The sequence below is a fragment of the Nicotiana sylvestris genome, chromosome 9, assembly GCF_000393655.2.
Source record: "Nicotiana sylvestris chromosome 9, ASM39365v2, whole genome shotgun sequence".
Lineage (NCBI taxonomy): Eukaryota > Viridiplantae > Streptophyta > Magnoliopsida > Solanales > Solanaceae > Nicotiana > Nicotiana sylvestris.
Genome location: NC_091065.1, coordinates 70,912,268 through 70,927,399, shown reverse-complemented (window position 1 = coordinate 70,927,399; position 15,132 = coordinate 70,912,268). Strand labels below are relative to the sequence as shown.

At 42.7% G+C, this 15,132-nt stretch overlaps 1 protein-coding gene across 1 annotated transcript; it reads left to right on the top strand.

The window, feature by feature from the left end:
* Positions 1-881: 881 nt before the first annotated feature.
* LOC104236259 (uncharacterized) lies at positions 882-2,831 on the top strand. The gene is made up of 2 exons (XM_009790147.2): positions 882-1,710; positions 1,894-2,831. The coding sequence occupies exons 1-2, from the start codon at positions 1,578-1,580 to the stop codon at positions 2,577-2,579; spliced, it is 819 nt and encodes a 272-aa protein (XP_009788449.1). The 5' UTR covers positions 882-1,577; the 3' UTR covers positions 2,580-2,831.
* Positions 2,832-15,132: the final 12,301 nt, after the last annotated feature.

Genomic DNA, 15,132 nt, shown 5'->3' with positions numbered 1-15,132 from the left:
GGAATTGAGGCATTTGAGGCTCTTCGGAAACTTGGGCCTATCTGTAGGCTCCCTATAGAATAACTTCTTATTTTCTTTATTTACTTATGTAATTCATTCATATGGCATGTAATAACTTGTAAACGAATATTGGGGTAATTAGTGAAAGGGGTGGGTAGCTATATGTTTATGGGGTAATACGAGTAGAAATCATGTTTATAGGACTTTACATTTTGATCCGATTGCCTTACCAGGTAGAAATCATGCTTATAGGATTTTACATCTTGTCATGTTTATCTCACCATGTTAGAAACCATGCCTATAGGTTTCAATATTCCGTAATAGAAATCATGTTTACAAGTCTTAAAATCAGCTTCACAAATAGATGCCATGCCTATAGGATATAATTTAATCCAAATTTTGCTATGACAAGTGTTTACATGTGTTCATGCCCGCAAGTTTCTAAAATCAGTATTCAACTAGATATCATGCATATAGGAGATAACACCAGAAATTCTGCCTGTCAATCTGAACTAGTTCGGTTTAAATAAACTAACAATTAGCTCACTTCTGAATTAGCTTAATTAGTGATTTATGTTTCCTGAAATGAGTTCTTTAAAAACTGCCTTAATTTGTTACTCCCTCCGTTCCAATTTATGTGAACCTGTTTAACTGGGCACGGAGTTTAATATTTAGGGGAAGACTTTGGCCATGTCACTTAAATCTGTAGCAAGTGACAAAAATACCCTTAAAGGCCCATTGATTACCTTTTACGTGGAAAACACAGTAAAAAGAAATAAACAGTCAGAACACTCCAACGCGTCCCATTTCTTCTTACACATTAATTGAGGTGTCCTTTTCCCCGTACTTTACTCCTATATCAGCTTTAAGCTTTAGTTTCAAAGTCATAAATTAGTCTCCTTTTTTCCCTTCTCTATTTCACATTCTTGTATCAGAAAAATTAGATTTCTTCTTTCATCTCTCTCTAGCTTACTCGAAAGAACCAATTTTCAATTTGTTGAAGAATAGGGTTCTTTTATGGATCTCTCTGCAAACCAGGTTTGATGTGATGGTTTTTCTTTTTAAAAAAGTTTGTTACCTGAAAATTAGCCGCTGCTATTTCGGATAATTGAAATGATGGCGGTAAATTTTTTCTTTGTTTGTGGCGCCAAACAAATTTTTAGTTTAAGTGAAAAGCTTATGTGTCTAAATAGATTATTGCTTCTCTTTGACATTTACCCTTATTTTTCACTGTTGCATATGGAATAAAAAAAACATGAGTTGCTACTCCTAATACAAAGAGACGACTAAAAATAGAGGAACGTCAAGCAATTGCGGAATGGCTTTTAAAAGCAAAAATGGAGGTGCTACTTATGGCTCTATAAAGCAAGCAACTATTCTGTTCCACGCTTCAAAGAGTACTGTGCGACGAATTTGGAATCAAAAAAAATTGTGTTGCTAACGGCACTACATTAGATGTGTCTACTAATCTTGCAGGAAGAGTTGGAAGAAAGCGAGTTCACTTTGACCTTAATCTGGTCAAGGAAGCTCCTCTTTGTCGCCGAACAAATATTCCATCTTTGGCTTGTGTTGTGGATATGGCAACAACAACGGTCTTTCGGCGTATCAAAGAAGGAGTTATCAGGTCACATACCAATGCCATAAAACCTTATTTGACGGAGGAAAACAAAAGGGCAAGGCTTCAATTTTGCTTGTCAATGATCGAGTCCGGTACACTTCATTCAAATCCTTTATTTTTAGACATGTTTAATTTTGTTCATATCGACGAGAAATGGTTTTTTCTATCCAAAAAATCTGAACGATACTATCTTCTCCCTGAAGAACAAGAGCCGAACCCATATAGAGCATGCAAAAGTAAGAATTTCATAACGAAAGTTATGTTTATGGCTGCAGTTGCACGCCCTAGGTATGATGAAGATGGAGTTGAATATTTTTCGGGGAAAATAGGAATTTTCCCTTTTGTTATCAAGGAGCCAGCAAGAAGAAATAGCAAAAATCGAGTTGTTGGAACTTTGGAAACGAAACCTATTTTATCTGTCACTAAAGATGTGACTAGAACTTGTTTAATTGAAAAGGTTCTTCCTGCCATTCGATCAAAGTGGCCACTTTCACGGTCAAATGGCCCTATTTTTATCCAACAAGATAATGCAAGACCTCACCTAGGTGTTAATGACGTGGAATTTAATGAGGCTACTCGACAAGGTGGATTCGATATTAGGCTATGCTTTCAACCTCCTAATAGTCCGGATCTAAATGTTTTGGACCTCGGATTTTCTAGAGCTATTCAATCACTTCAGCATCAAAGGGCTCCTTCAACGCATCAAAGGGCTCCTTCAACTATTGATGAGTTAATAAATGCCGTTGAGAGTTCTTTTAATGAGATGAAAGTTGATCGATTAAATCACGTGTTTCTAACTCTACAGTCTTGTATGGTTGAAGTGACGAAGGACAAAGGAGGGAACAACTACAAGGTGCCACATATGAAAAAGGACACACTAGAACGAGAGGGAAATCTTCCTGTTCGAGTTAGTTGTAACATTGACATTGTTAATCAAGCTATATCTCTGATTCAAAGTTGATATGCATATCGTCAAGGTTATCTACAACTTGGGAAGTTTGTTCGTGTTTTGTGGTTTTGCCCATCATGTAGCTTTGTGTAACTTCTGTTTTTGTACAGATTTGCTTATTTAAAAAGCAGCAGTCAACATTAAGCCTGTAATATTTGTATAACCTCTCTCCTTGTAATGGCTCATGTATTTAAAGAAATTATACATATTAAGTTAAAGTGTATCTAAAATTATGCATATTAAGTTAAAGTGTATCTTTGGTAATCTGTTGGTTGGCACTTTGGTATGGTTTTTTATTTGTTGAAATTATTGGTACGTTAAAGGTTTTGAAGACTTGCGACAAATTAAATAAATTTAAAATTTTCTAAAATTATTTTGCAAGAAATATTTTTAATGTTCTAACAGTCAATTAGGATGAAAATGGAGTTATTAAGAAATTTACAAATGACTGAAGGAAAAAAAATAAAGAAGAAATTTACTTGCAATAAGAAAGATCCAGGGAAACGTAAATGAAAATTTTGCCAAAGCGAAGAAGAATAGAAAATTGGAAAAGCCACGAATCAAATCAAACATGAAAAAGTTTGACACCTGTGCACAACTTTTTAAACATTGACTTTTCAACTTAATAAAAAATTCATAAATTGCTGTGACTTTTAAATCCAGTGGGTCCAGATCAGCGTTTGAAAGAAACGATAGTAAGGGTAATACGGGAATGCTAAAGTTAAATTGTTACCCAATTTAGAAAGGGTTCATTCTTTTTGGAACGGACCAAAAAGGAAATAATTTCACATAAACTGGAACGGAGGGAATATTAGACAGCATGCCTATTGATAAGTTAGGATTTTAACATGTATTATGCCCCTACTTGCCTATGCTTTGATCATATATTGTTACAAAATAGTCCTAAAAGGCTCACAAGTTGTGGTTGATCGCAGGTTTGATCGACAAAGTGACGAAATGTCAAAGATCGGCTCAAAAAGGAGTGAAACTTGCTCAAGTATCAAAGACCAAGAAATATTGAGAAAAGAAGGCCTAGTGCGGACCACGCAAAGTGGAATGCGGCCACACTAGGTGGTTCAGAGAGTTGGTGAATCAGGACTAGAAGAAGCGCGGCCGCGGTACACATCTCGCGGTCCGTGATGAAGGTCCCGCGGCCGCACTACTCTTTTGTGTGGTCCGCGGTCATGAGGTTCAGAGAGATTGAGTTTGCAAAGCCAGTGTCATGCGGTTCGCGGTCATGGTTGCGCGGACCACGCCAGCTCCCTCCGCGGCTGCGGTCGTGGTTGCGCGGACCGCACCAGCTCCCTCCGCGGCCGCGGTCTATTCTATGCGGTCCGCGGTGTCCAAGTTCAGAGAAGCAGAAGGAAGCCCAGTGCGGCCGCGGTCCATTTAATGCGGCCCGCACTGACCCCGCAGGAGTATTTTTGTCCAGTTTTTCTAGCCTAGTATAAATAGAACATTTACCATTTTTTAGGTATTGAGACATATCAAACAACAGTTGCGCTCGTGAAAACGAATTTTGTAGCCATTTTGGCACATTTGCTTTACATTTACGATAGATTCTTGTATTTTAATTTTAGCAATTAATTAATATGCTTAGTTCTTCATCTGTTTCTTCAATTTCTTTATCTAGCATGAGTAGCTAAACCCATTAGCTAGGGTTGTGGCTCAATCCTAGTGTGGATAATTGATGGGTGTTGCTATCTAGTGTTAGATTGACTATGGGTGTTTGCTATTTGGGTTGATTTTATGTTTAATTCTAGAATTGGTGGTTGCAAACACTGATTCAAGCTTTGTGGGTTTAACTCTTCTTAAGAAAGAGAGTCTATAACCCCAAAATTGACCCAACAAGGAATTGGGATGGACTCACATGAGAAATGATAGTCTCAATTAACGGGTTAAACCTCGAGAGAGTAATTACCCTACTTGAACCCTAGTTGCTTGGTCTAATTTGCCTACCCATTTGGTATAGAGAGAGTCAATTGGGCAAAGTCGCTTTCTCTACCGAGAGGTGTGAGAGTGGGTAAAATTGTGCAACGGTTATAGCATAAGCCTCAATTATGTCAATCGAACCTTAGTAACATCTACCCGTCAATTATCCACCTAGGTAGTGTCAGGACCCTAGTGCCCTTCTTCCCATTAGATACAACTCAACAATATTCTCGTAGCATAATTTAGTGTTAATTAATAGTTTTACAAAAATAGTTATAATTTGAAAACACAAAAATGTTTGAAGTGACATTAGGAGTACAAACACATCTCTAGGATAGACAGACAATCCAACTCCACTACTAGCTCCTTGAGGAATTCGATCCCGACCTTCATATCGGGTAAAAGCTATTGCGACCCGCTCCTCCTACCTTAGTGTAGCGTTGAGTTGCTAGTGATCACTTTTTGGCGCCGTGCTGGGGATGCTTACAGTGTTGACTATCTGTTTATTTAGTTTTGTGTTTTGTTTCTCTTTCCTTCGTGTTTACTAATTTTGTTTGTGTCGATCAATCAGGTACAAATGGCTCTTAATGCAAATGACCCTCTCGGCAATGTTATAGCGGGGGAGGAGGTAGATGATCTAGAACAAGATGGGGTCTTACCTCAAGTTCCACGGAGAGGCCAAAATGCCAATGTAAATGCAAATGAGAACAACAATATTCCAGACCCTCCTCCGGCACCGCCGAGAGTGGCTCCCAGAGTTTTACCAAATCAAGGATACGCCAGTGCTATTGTTCCTCCCCGAATTCGGGCGGGGAACTTTCAAATCACAAATGTTATATTGACCTTGCTCGAGCAAAGAGGGTATTTCACAAGCGCCTCCGATCAAAATGCCTATGAGCACTTGAAGGGGTTCATGGATACATGTTGGTGTAGTAAGCAGACAAACATGTCCGAGGATGCGTTGAGATTGAGGCTTTTCCCGTTCTCTCTTCGGGGTAAAGCATTGGATTGGTTAGAAAGGCTCCCCAATCATTCTATCACAATATGGGATGAATTGGCGGATAAATTTATTGCCAAGTTCTTTTCTCCAAGTCATATGGCGGCTCTTCGGGATGAAATTCTAGCATTCAAGCAGGAGCCAACAGAACCTTTGCACGAGATATGGGAAAGATATAGAACAATAGTGAAAGAGTGCCCTAATAACGACATGACCGAGGCTATGATTCAACAAACCTTTTATCGGGGCATCAACACCACGAATCAATGCATTGTGAACCAATTGGTCGGAGGGAACTTTATGAAACTTTCTTACCAAGAGGCATGTGATGTACTTAATGAAATGACCGACACCTCTTCGGCATGGCAAAGCCGAGCAAATGTGCCCCAAGGTGACCCTACGGTCATCCATTTGCACAAGAAATTGCACGATCATGGCCAAGCTATTGCCGAGCTTACAACAACTATGAATCAATTGGCAAGGGCACAATTGCAACTAGTCCAAAACCCGCGCCAAGTCAATGCAATGGAAGGTGTTTCTATATTGAAAAGGAGGCAAAGAAGGCAACATCCTCAAGGTAATTGTGAACAATATGACAACAACAATGATGGTGGTGGTTATTCAAATGAGTGCTATGATGATCAAAGCGAAGAGGTCCAATATGTCAATAACTACCAAGGTAATAGAGGCAACTCTTCGAATCAACAATGGAGTCCTCAAGGAAATTGGGGTAATCAACAACAAGGGGGAGGTAATTGGAATAACAACAATCAACAACAAGGTGGTGGCAATTGGAATAATAACAACCAAAATAACAATTGGGGTAATCAAAGCAACAAGGGAGTTGGAATGGTAATAATAATAATTGGAGCAACAACAACAATCAAGGAGGGTGGAACAATAGCGGGAACCAAGGCAACCGGGGGCAATGCTTTCAAAGGCCCCCCATATACCAACAACCGAACAATCCACCCCCTTTCCTTCTCAAGATCCGAGTTCTTCCGGGAGTGATATGGGGAGAATTGAAAACATGTTCGAGCAAACTATGAAAAAGAACCAAGATTCCGATGCCCAATTAGCTTCTCATAATACATCTATCCGGAACTTGGAGGTGAAATTAGGACAAATCTCTCAAGCGTTGAATACTCGTCCCAAGGGTACGCTACCAAGTGATACGGTAGTGAATCTGAAGGGTGGGAATAATAATCATGTGATGGCGGTTACAATAAGAAGTGGGAGAGGCGGTGATGTGAATGCCTCAAAGCAAAAGCAAGTTATGGATGAAGATGTTGAGTTGCGGGATAATGACGTACCTTTGATTGTTGATGATATGGTTAACCAAAATGTGAACAATGATGTGCGGATTGATATTGATGATGAAGCCGAGGTAGAGACTCAAGATGTCGTGAACCCGTCTAGGGAGCACGTGATTGACATGCCCGAGCCGGTTGTACCAAAGGCCAAGGCACCTTTGCCTAGGCCACCTCCAGCTTATCCTCAATGGTTAGCAAAGCAAAAGAGTGACAATCAATTCAAAAAGTTCATTGACATGATGAAGAGCCTCACAATCAATGTGCTCTTTGGTAGAGGCACTTGAGCAAATGCCGGGGTACGCTAAGTTCATGAAAGATTTGGTAACAAAGATGAGGTCGATGGAGTGTGAAACAATTAAAATGACTCATCAAGTGAGTTCCATAGTGCATTCAATGGCACCCAAGCTTGAGGACCCTGGAGGTTTTACTATCCCTTGTACTATCAGAAGTGCGGATTTTGCCAAGGCCCTTTGTGACTTGGGGGCTAGCATAAATTTGATGCCGTACTTGGTCTTCAAGACTTTGGGAATTGGACAACCTCGACCTACCTCAATGAGACTTCAAATGGAGGATCGTTCGATGAAGTGACCTTTGGGCATAATCGATGATGTACTTGTCCAGGTGGATAAGTTTATATTGCCAGCCGACTTTGTCATATTGGATTGTGAGGTGGACTTTGAAGTGCCGATTATTCTTGGTAGACCCTTCCTAGCTACGGTGAAGGCATTGGTTGATGTTGAAGCGGGTGAGTTGACTTTCCGAGTGGGGGATAAGAAGGTGGTATTCCATATTTGCAAATCAATGAGACAACTTAATAGCACAGAAGTGTGTTCTTTTGTAGACATTGTTACAGCTGTGATAGTGGATGACACAAGTTCCATGATCCATGTTGAAGATCCCCTTGAGGCCGTGCTTCTTAATATGGATGTCAATGATGATGCTAGTAGAGTGGAGTGCGTGAATGCATTGCATGGTATGGGTTCATATTTATATGAGCCTAGGAGGCTATCTTTGGATCTTGAAAACCGCAAAACTCCACCAACAAAGCCATCAATTGAGGAGCCACCGGTGTTGGAATTGAAGCCACTTCCTCCACACCTCAGGTATGAATTCTTGGGTTCAAATTATACTTTACCTGTTATTCTTTCTTCTTGCCTTACTAACATGCAGGTTGAGGCCACATTGGCGGTTCTTCAAAAGCAGAAAAGGGCAATCGAATGGACTCTAGCTGATATTCGGGGAATAAGCCCCGCATTTTGCATGCACAAAATCATCTTGGAGGAGGATGCAAAGCCTTCCTTGGAGCATCAAAGAAGAATAAATGAGGCGATGCAAGAGGTGGTGAAGAAAGAGGTTATAAAGTGGTTAGATGCTGGGGTGGTTTATCCTATTTCTGACAGTTCGTGGACTTCTCCAGTGCAATGTGTGCCGAAAAAGGGTGGTATGACCGTGGTGACCAATGACAACAATGAGCTCATTCCCAATAGAACGGTCACCGAGTGGAGAGTTTGTATGGATTACCGGAAGCTGAATAAGGTGACTAGAAAAGATCATTTCCCATTGCCATTTCTTGACCAAATGCTTGATCGTCTTGCGGGCCGGGCTTTCTATTATTTCCTGGATGGTTACTCGGGGTACAATCAAATTCTAATTGCCCCGGAGGACCAAGAGAAGACCACCTTTACATGTCCTTATGGCACATTCGCTTTCTCTAGAATGCCATTTGGATTGTGTAATGCTCCGGCGACCTTCCAACGTTGCATGATGGCTATTTTCACAGACATGGTGGAGGATATCTTGGAGGTCTTCATGGATGATTTCAGTGTGGTTGGGGATTCTTTTGAGGAGTGCTTGGTAAACTTGGATAGAGTGTTGGCCCGATGTGAAGACACCAACCTTGTTCTCAATTGGGGAAAGTGCCATTTTATGGTAGAAGAAGGTATAGTATTGGGTCACAAAATCTCGAAGTGAGGAATTGAAGTTGACAAGGCCAAGATTGAGGTTATTTTGAGGCTCCCTCCCCCCATTTCTGTCAAAGGGGTGAGGAGTTTCCTTGGGCACGCGGGTTTCTACCGGAGGTTCATAAAAGATTTTTCTAAAGTGGTACATCCGTTGTGCAAGTTGCTACAGAAAGATGCGAAGTTCTTGTTCGATGAGAGTTGTATGCACGCATTCGAGCTTCTTAAGCTCAAGTTGAATTCTACCCCCATCATTACCGCACCAAATTGGAGCTTGCCCTTTGAGCTCCTGTGTGATGCCAGTGACGTTGCGGTTGGGGCTGTTTTGGGCCAAAGAATCAAAAAGATGTTTCATCCGGTGTACTACGCAAGCAAGACCATGAATGAGGCTCAAAGAAACTATACAGTCACCGAGAAAGAATTGTTACCTATTGTGTTTGCTATGGAAAAGTTTCGACCTTACCTTATGGGGGCCAAAGTTATAGTGCACACCGATCACGCCGCCCTTAGGTATTTGATGACCAAGAAAGAATCCAAGGCGAGATTGATGAGATGGGTGTTACTTCTTCAAGAGTTTGATCTAGAAATTGTTTACTGGAAGGGTAGTGAGAATCAAGTGGCGGACCACTTATACTGTTTGGAAGAGGAGGGGAGGCCTTGTGACGGCCTTGAGATCAATGATTCATTTCCCGAAGAACAACTCCTTGCGGTGTCAATGAAGGATATGCCATGGTTTGGCAATGTTGCCAATTACCTTATGACCGGAATAATTCCGTGTGAGCTCTCTTCTAACTAAAGGAAGAAGCTCAAGTGGGATAGTTTGTATTTCTATTGGGATGAGCCATACTTGTTCAAGATTTGCACGGATGGTGTGATTCGACGATGTGTCCCGGAGGAGGAACAATTGGGTATTTTGGAGGCTTGCCATTCCTCTCCCTATGGTGGCCATCATGGCGGGGCGAGAACGGCTTCTAAACTGCTTAGTTGCGGATTTTACTAGCCTACCTTGTTTAAAGATGCAGGCGATTTGGTGAAGAGATGTGATGAGTGCCAAAGAGCCGTCGAAATTTCTAAAAGGGATGAGATGCCCCTCAATACAATTCTTGAAGTAGATATCTTTGATGTTTGGGGCATCGATTTCATGGGTCCTTTTGTGAGCTCTTGTGGGAACACTTACATTCTCGTGGCGGTGGACTATGTCTTAAAATGGGTTGAAGTCATGGCTTTGCCCAACAATGAAGCCCGGAGTGTTGTGGCATTTTTGAAAAAGAGTATCTTTACAAGGTTTGGCATTCCTCGTGTTATTATTAGTGATGGGGCGTCTCACTTTTGCAACAAGGCTTTCGATACGTTACTTTCTAAGTACGGTGTCAATCATAAGGTTTTGACCCCTATCATCCTCAAGCTAGTGGTCAAGTGGAAGTCTCCAACAGAGAAATTAAGAGTATCTTGTCTAAAACTGTCAATGCTAATAGGACCGATTGGTCGAAAATGTTGGATGACGCTCTTTGGGCTTATCGAACGGCTTACAAAACTCTGATTGGTATGTCACCGTACCGGTTAGTGTTTAGGAAAGCTTGTCATCTTCCGGTGAAATTAGAGCACAAGGCCATGTGGGCTTTGAGGAAGTTAAACTTAGAATGGGATGTTGCGGCAAAACTGCGGGTTGAACAACTTAATGAGCTAGATGAGTTTAGATTCCATGCCTACTCCAGCTCATCCTTGTACAAGGACAAAATGAAGTACCTTCACGACAAATATGCTCAGGGCAAGGAGTTCAAGGTTGGAGATATAGTTCTCTTGTTTAATTCCCGGTTACGTCTATTTTTGGGTAAGCCCAAGTCAAAGTGGAGTGGGCCGTTTGAAGTTGTGTTCGTGACCCCATTTGGTGCTCCTGATCTAAGGAACAAAAATGGTGAAGTATTCAGAGTCAATGGACATCAGGTCAAGCATTATCTTGGGAAATTTGATGATAGCCACGTGGTGGCACTTCTCCATCTAATATGATATGCTGGTAACATGCGTCGTGCCACGATGTTAAATCAGCGCTGCTTGGGAGGCAACCCATGTCTTTTTCTTTTTGTTATTTTCTGTGTTTTCTTGGTAGTGTATGTTTGATTTTTGAGCTAACTGATTGTGAGATGTTGCATGGATTGAGTTGATGTAGTGCAAAATAGTTTGAAAAAAGAGTTGAACAGTCTCTGAAGATTGCCAGTGCGACCGCGGTTGCTTTTGTGTGGTCCACACTGGCGATGGTGAAAAGTGGTACTCTCTGAAGTTTGCCACCGCGATCGCATTCCATTTAGTGTAGACTGCGGTGGACCTCCACGGCCGCGGGCTATTTTGTGCGGACCGCGGAGGTTGCTTGCTCAAGCTTCATTCTGAACAAACCCAGTGCGGTCCGCGGTCGGTTTGTACGGCCGCGCTGGTAGGTAAGATTGGGTCCCACTGTTTTTCTATAAATAGAGCCCAAGGGTCACAACTTACACTTTTCGAAATTTTAACACTTAGACCCCTAAAAGCTACTGTTCACTCTCTCTTCTGATAGTAATTCGTGTTTAGCCTGATTAATTGCATCTCATCATCACAATCTGGTAACATTTCATCATCTTTCTTGGAGTCGTGTAAAAGAAGAAAAGGGATAGCCTCACATACCTTGTATATACTGCCCCAATCTCAAGCTATGCAATTGTGAAAACTCCTTAGTCTACAATAAGATAAACGATACTATCATTATCATTTAAGCGTCATAACTATTATGTATCGACCACAACCTATTTTACGATGAAACGAACAACACCTCCCCTATATATATGGCTTTACACCATTCAAAACAATCACCAAATAGGCCAAACAACATCAATAATAAACATATTGAGCCTCCCAACATTATAGCAAAAACTTAACCCTGACTTAGTGTAATGGTGGGATATTGTGTGTTTAGAGACCTTTGTGAACTGGGTAAAATGAGTAGGGACAAGTTAGGTGGAAAACTTGAACAAAAATAGCAAAAACTTAACCCTGACTTAGTGCCTATTCAAACTACTCTCTGCGGCTCGCGGTCGCCTTTGTGCGGTCCGCGGTGCCCTAACGCGGTCCGCATTACCATTTTGTGCGGACCGCGATGCCCATGTGATCGAAATTGAACCTATGCCCAGCGCGGCCGCATTGCACTTTATGCGGTCCGCTCTGGCCCACCACGGACGCGATGCTACTTTGTGCGGGCCGCGGTGGTTGGATTCAAAGAGCTGGTGTTTCAGTCCTTACATCAGTGCAGACCGCGGTCGCTTTTATGTGGTCCGCGATTCCCCAATGCGGCCGCACTACTTTGTGTGCAGTCTGCGATGCCCCAATGCGGCCACACTACTTTGTGTGCGGTCCGCAGTGGGCAGAATCAGAGAGATGTTGTCCAGGGCTTTGTCCCAATGCGGACCGCCGTCGCCTTTGCATGGTCCGCGGTGCCCCCAGTGCGGCCGCACTCTTGTTTGTGCGGGCCGCATTGCCATGTTCTGCAACTATTTCTACAACATTTAACCTGTTTTCTGCAATTAAATTTCAAGACTTGTTTCACTACCTGTGCTGATACTAACTATGTTAGATGTGTATGATTGCAGATAATGGTCAAACAACGAGGTAAAGGTGCCAAATATCCCGGCCGAGGTAATTCCTCCCGGGGAGGGAAGCAACGGATGGTAAAACTCACTCCCCATGCAAGACAAAACATAAATGACATGAGAAAACAATCAAAGCGGCTGACCCTTGACACCTCAGGGAGTGAGTACGAGACCTCCGGGAGATCTCTTCAGATTCAGTCCCTCTTTACATCCCGTATTCGGAAAACACCATACATAGAGACACTCCTCCATCTTCCCCTGATGCTCGAGCTTCAATAAACATTTCTTCCGGGTCGTCTGAGGGCTCAGCGGCAGGTAGTGGGCATGAATACTCTACCTCCCCCACATCATCAATATCTGGAGAGGGTGCTAGAGGTGATGAGGGAGATGGGGAGTTACCGGGGGGTGGTGTGCCGCAGGTTGGGGGTGTTGACTTGACTAGGAATCCCGCTATTTGGGAGGATAGATTCGTCAGCCAGGTGGCGTTCCAAAAATTTAGAGAATGGTGGCCGGCACGGAAATTGATTCTTGAGAGGAGTTTCATTGACAAAGACCTCCTACCCCTACACCCCAATGTACATAGACAGTTTCAGGCTCGGGTGGGTTGGGAGTTCTTTAAAGATAATTGTGTGAAGGCGAATGAGCATATGGTCACGGAGTTCTATAGCAATGTGGCCCACATCTTGAAGGGCACTAAGGTGACCAAAGTGAGAAACAAAAATGTGGTATTTACCTGGAAGGCAATAAATGAATACTTGGGGTTCAATGATGAAGATGAGTCCCTTTACAATGAAAAGTTGGCAATGGGAGAGGAGGTTCATCCGTGGTTAGCTTCATACCTAGCAATCCCGGGTATGGTTCCATAGTGGTTACAAGTAGGGACCAAAATACTTCGGAGAACCTTTAACTTTGAGGCAAGAGGGTGGTTGACTTTTGTGTGCAGTCGGCTCGACCCCATTACCTATGATCAGACTATTCCACTCGCCCGGGCTGTTCTTGTTGCTTCTATTATAGCAGAATATCCTATCAACATGGGTAATGTGATGTCCCGCATCATTTCTACAATGAGAGTTGAGCATGACCAGAACTATCCTTCTCCCAGCACTCTCACTATGTATTTCCGGGACCTGGAGGTGGAGAAGAGACCTTTTGATGTAAAGGTCAAACCTGTGGCTCCGTTTTCATGGTACAGTTTGAAGGGGTCAGACAACCCCAAGGACAAAAATTACAAGCCGCCTGCTTACGCCCCAACCGGCCAGTCTGAAGAGCCGGTTGTGCTAGAGCCCTCCACTGAGCCTACTTCCACAGTTGCTGACATGCCTCCCGGACCTTCCACTTCTGTTGGTCCCTCGACTTTAACTGACTCGGGGATTCCATCTTCCCGGGACCATCCTATCACCGCCTACCAGCTGAGCCAGACACTTCATAGCTTGAACAATTGGATAGAGACTGCTTCATCCAAGTTGTCCACCTTGGCTTCTACCATTGCGGCTCAGTCGGCACCACAGCCAGTGCAGGTGCCCCAGTCTATCGTGGATTCACTTAAGGAGATTCTTGCCAACCAACAAAAGATCCTCAATTCTCAGGTTGCCTTGGCTAAGGCAGTAGATTCACATGGAAAGGCCTTGAAGGAGCTTGCCAGGGAGCACAAGAAGCTGCGCAAAACACGGGCTTCCAAGGAGTTTGTGAAGGCGCTGAGGGAGGATGTTGACAAACTGAAGGCAGACCAGCTGCCTTTAGACTTGCTATTTGAGGATCCAGCCCCAGCAGCAGCACCAGTATCAGAGAACAGGAGCAGACACAGAGGCTTCCAAATAAGAAGAGGAAGCTCCCTAGTGCAGATGAGGTGATCATCTAGTTGGTGGACCCACCGGAGGTTTTCCCCATTCAGCCACAGGATGTTCCAGATATTCAGCCCATACAGGTCCAGGCCCCAATCCTAGCAGCTGAGCAGCAGGAGACCGGGAACCAGTCTGAGGTGCCCGTACATACAGAGGACCAGGGGACCACTCATGTTCCCATGCAGACAGACGAGGATTAGAGAGCTCCTATATCCTTTCCTTTTGATTTTTTTATGCTTATTTGTTTAGTTGGCATTGGGGACAATGCCAACTTTTATTTGTGGGGGTGCGCCCTACTTTTTATCCGGATGATTATATATATTAGTTTATTTGGTCTGTACATAACTTTACATTTAGTACTTTTATCACACTTTTTATCTTCTCTTTGGTCTATATATAAAGTTACATTTTTGTATATATATTCATCCCCCGTTGTATATTCTAATCCCCTATTGTAAATATTCATTCTATTTTCTATTTTCGTAAAAGTTTTTCATTCTTAGCTTAGTAGATAGGCTCGTAGCCTTTTTGTTTCGGTTTTGGTGCTTTCAATAAACCCTTGGTTTTCTTAATGCCACAGTTCTTTCCAAGGGTGGAGTATTGTGCGAACCGGGTGGCTCTTCCCGATGATGGATGGCGTGACAACCTTCTTAAGGGTTTGAGTCCATTTTTGATTTTTCTCTTGTTTTTAGTAGTTTATAGTTAAGGGTACCTCAAGCAAAGCTTCACTTGGGCCTAACACATTTGCCTTTGCTCCCATGGTCAAAGACAAGGGGTTGTGTTTAGGATGGTAAAAGTAGTGACCTTGAGACTCTTGTGTTGACCAAACAAACATCATGTGGTCTTTCGAGACTATTGTGTACTCAATCGTGTCTGAGGTTTTTGTAGGCCTCCGACTCTATGTCTTTAG

Bases quoted from the DNA above. Each gene is read 5' to 3' on its own strand.
- LOC104236259 (XM_009790147.2), top strand. From the start codon at position 1,578: ATGGCAACAACAACGGTCTTTCGGCGTATCAAAGAAGGAGTTATCAGG. The intron at 1,711-1,893 runs GTACACTTCATT...TTATGGCTGCAG, and splicing joins CTTGTCAATGATCGAGTCCG to TTGCACGCCCTAGGTATGAT.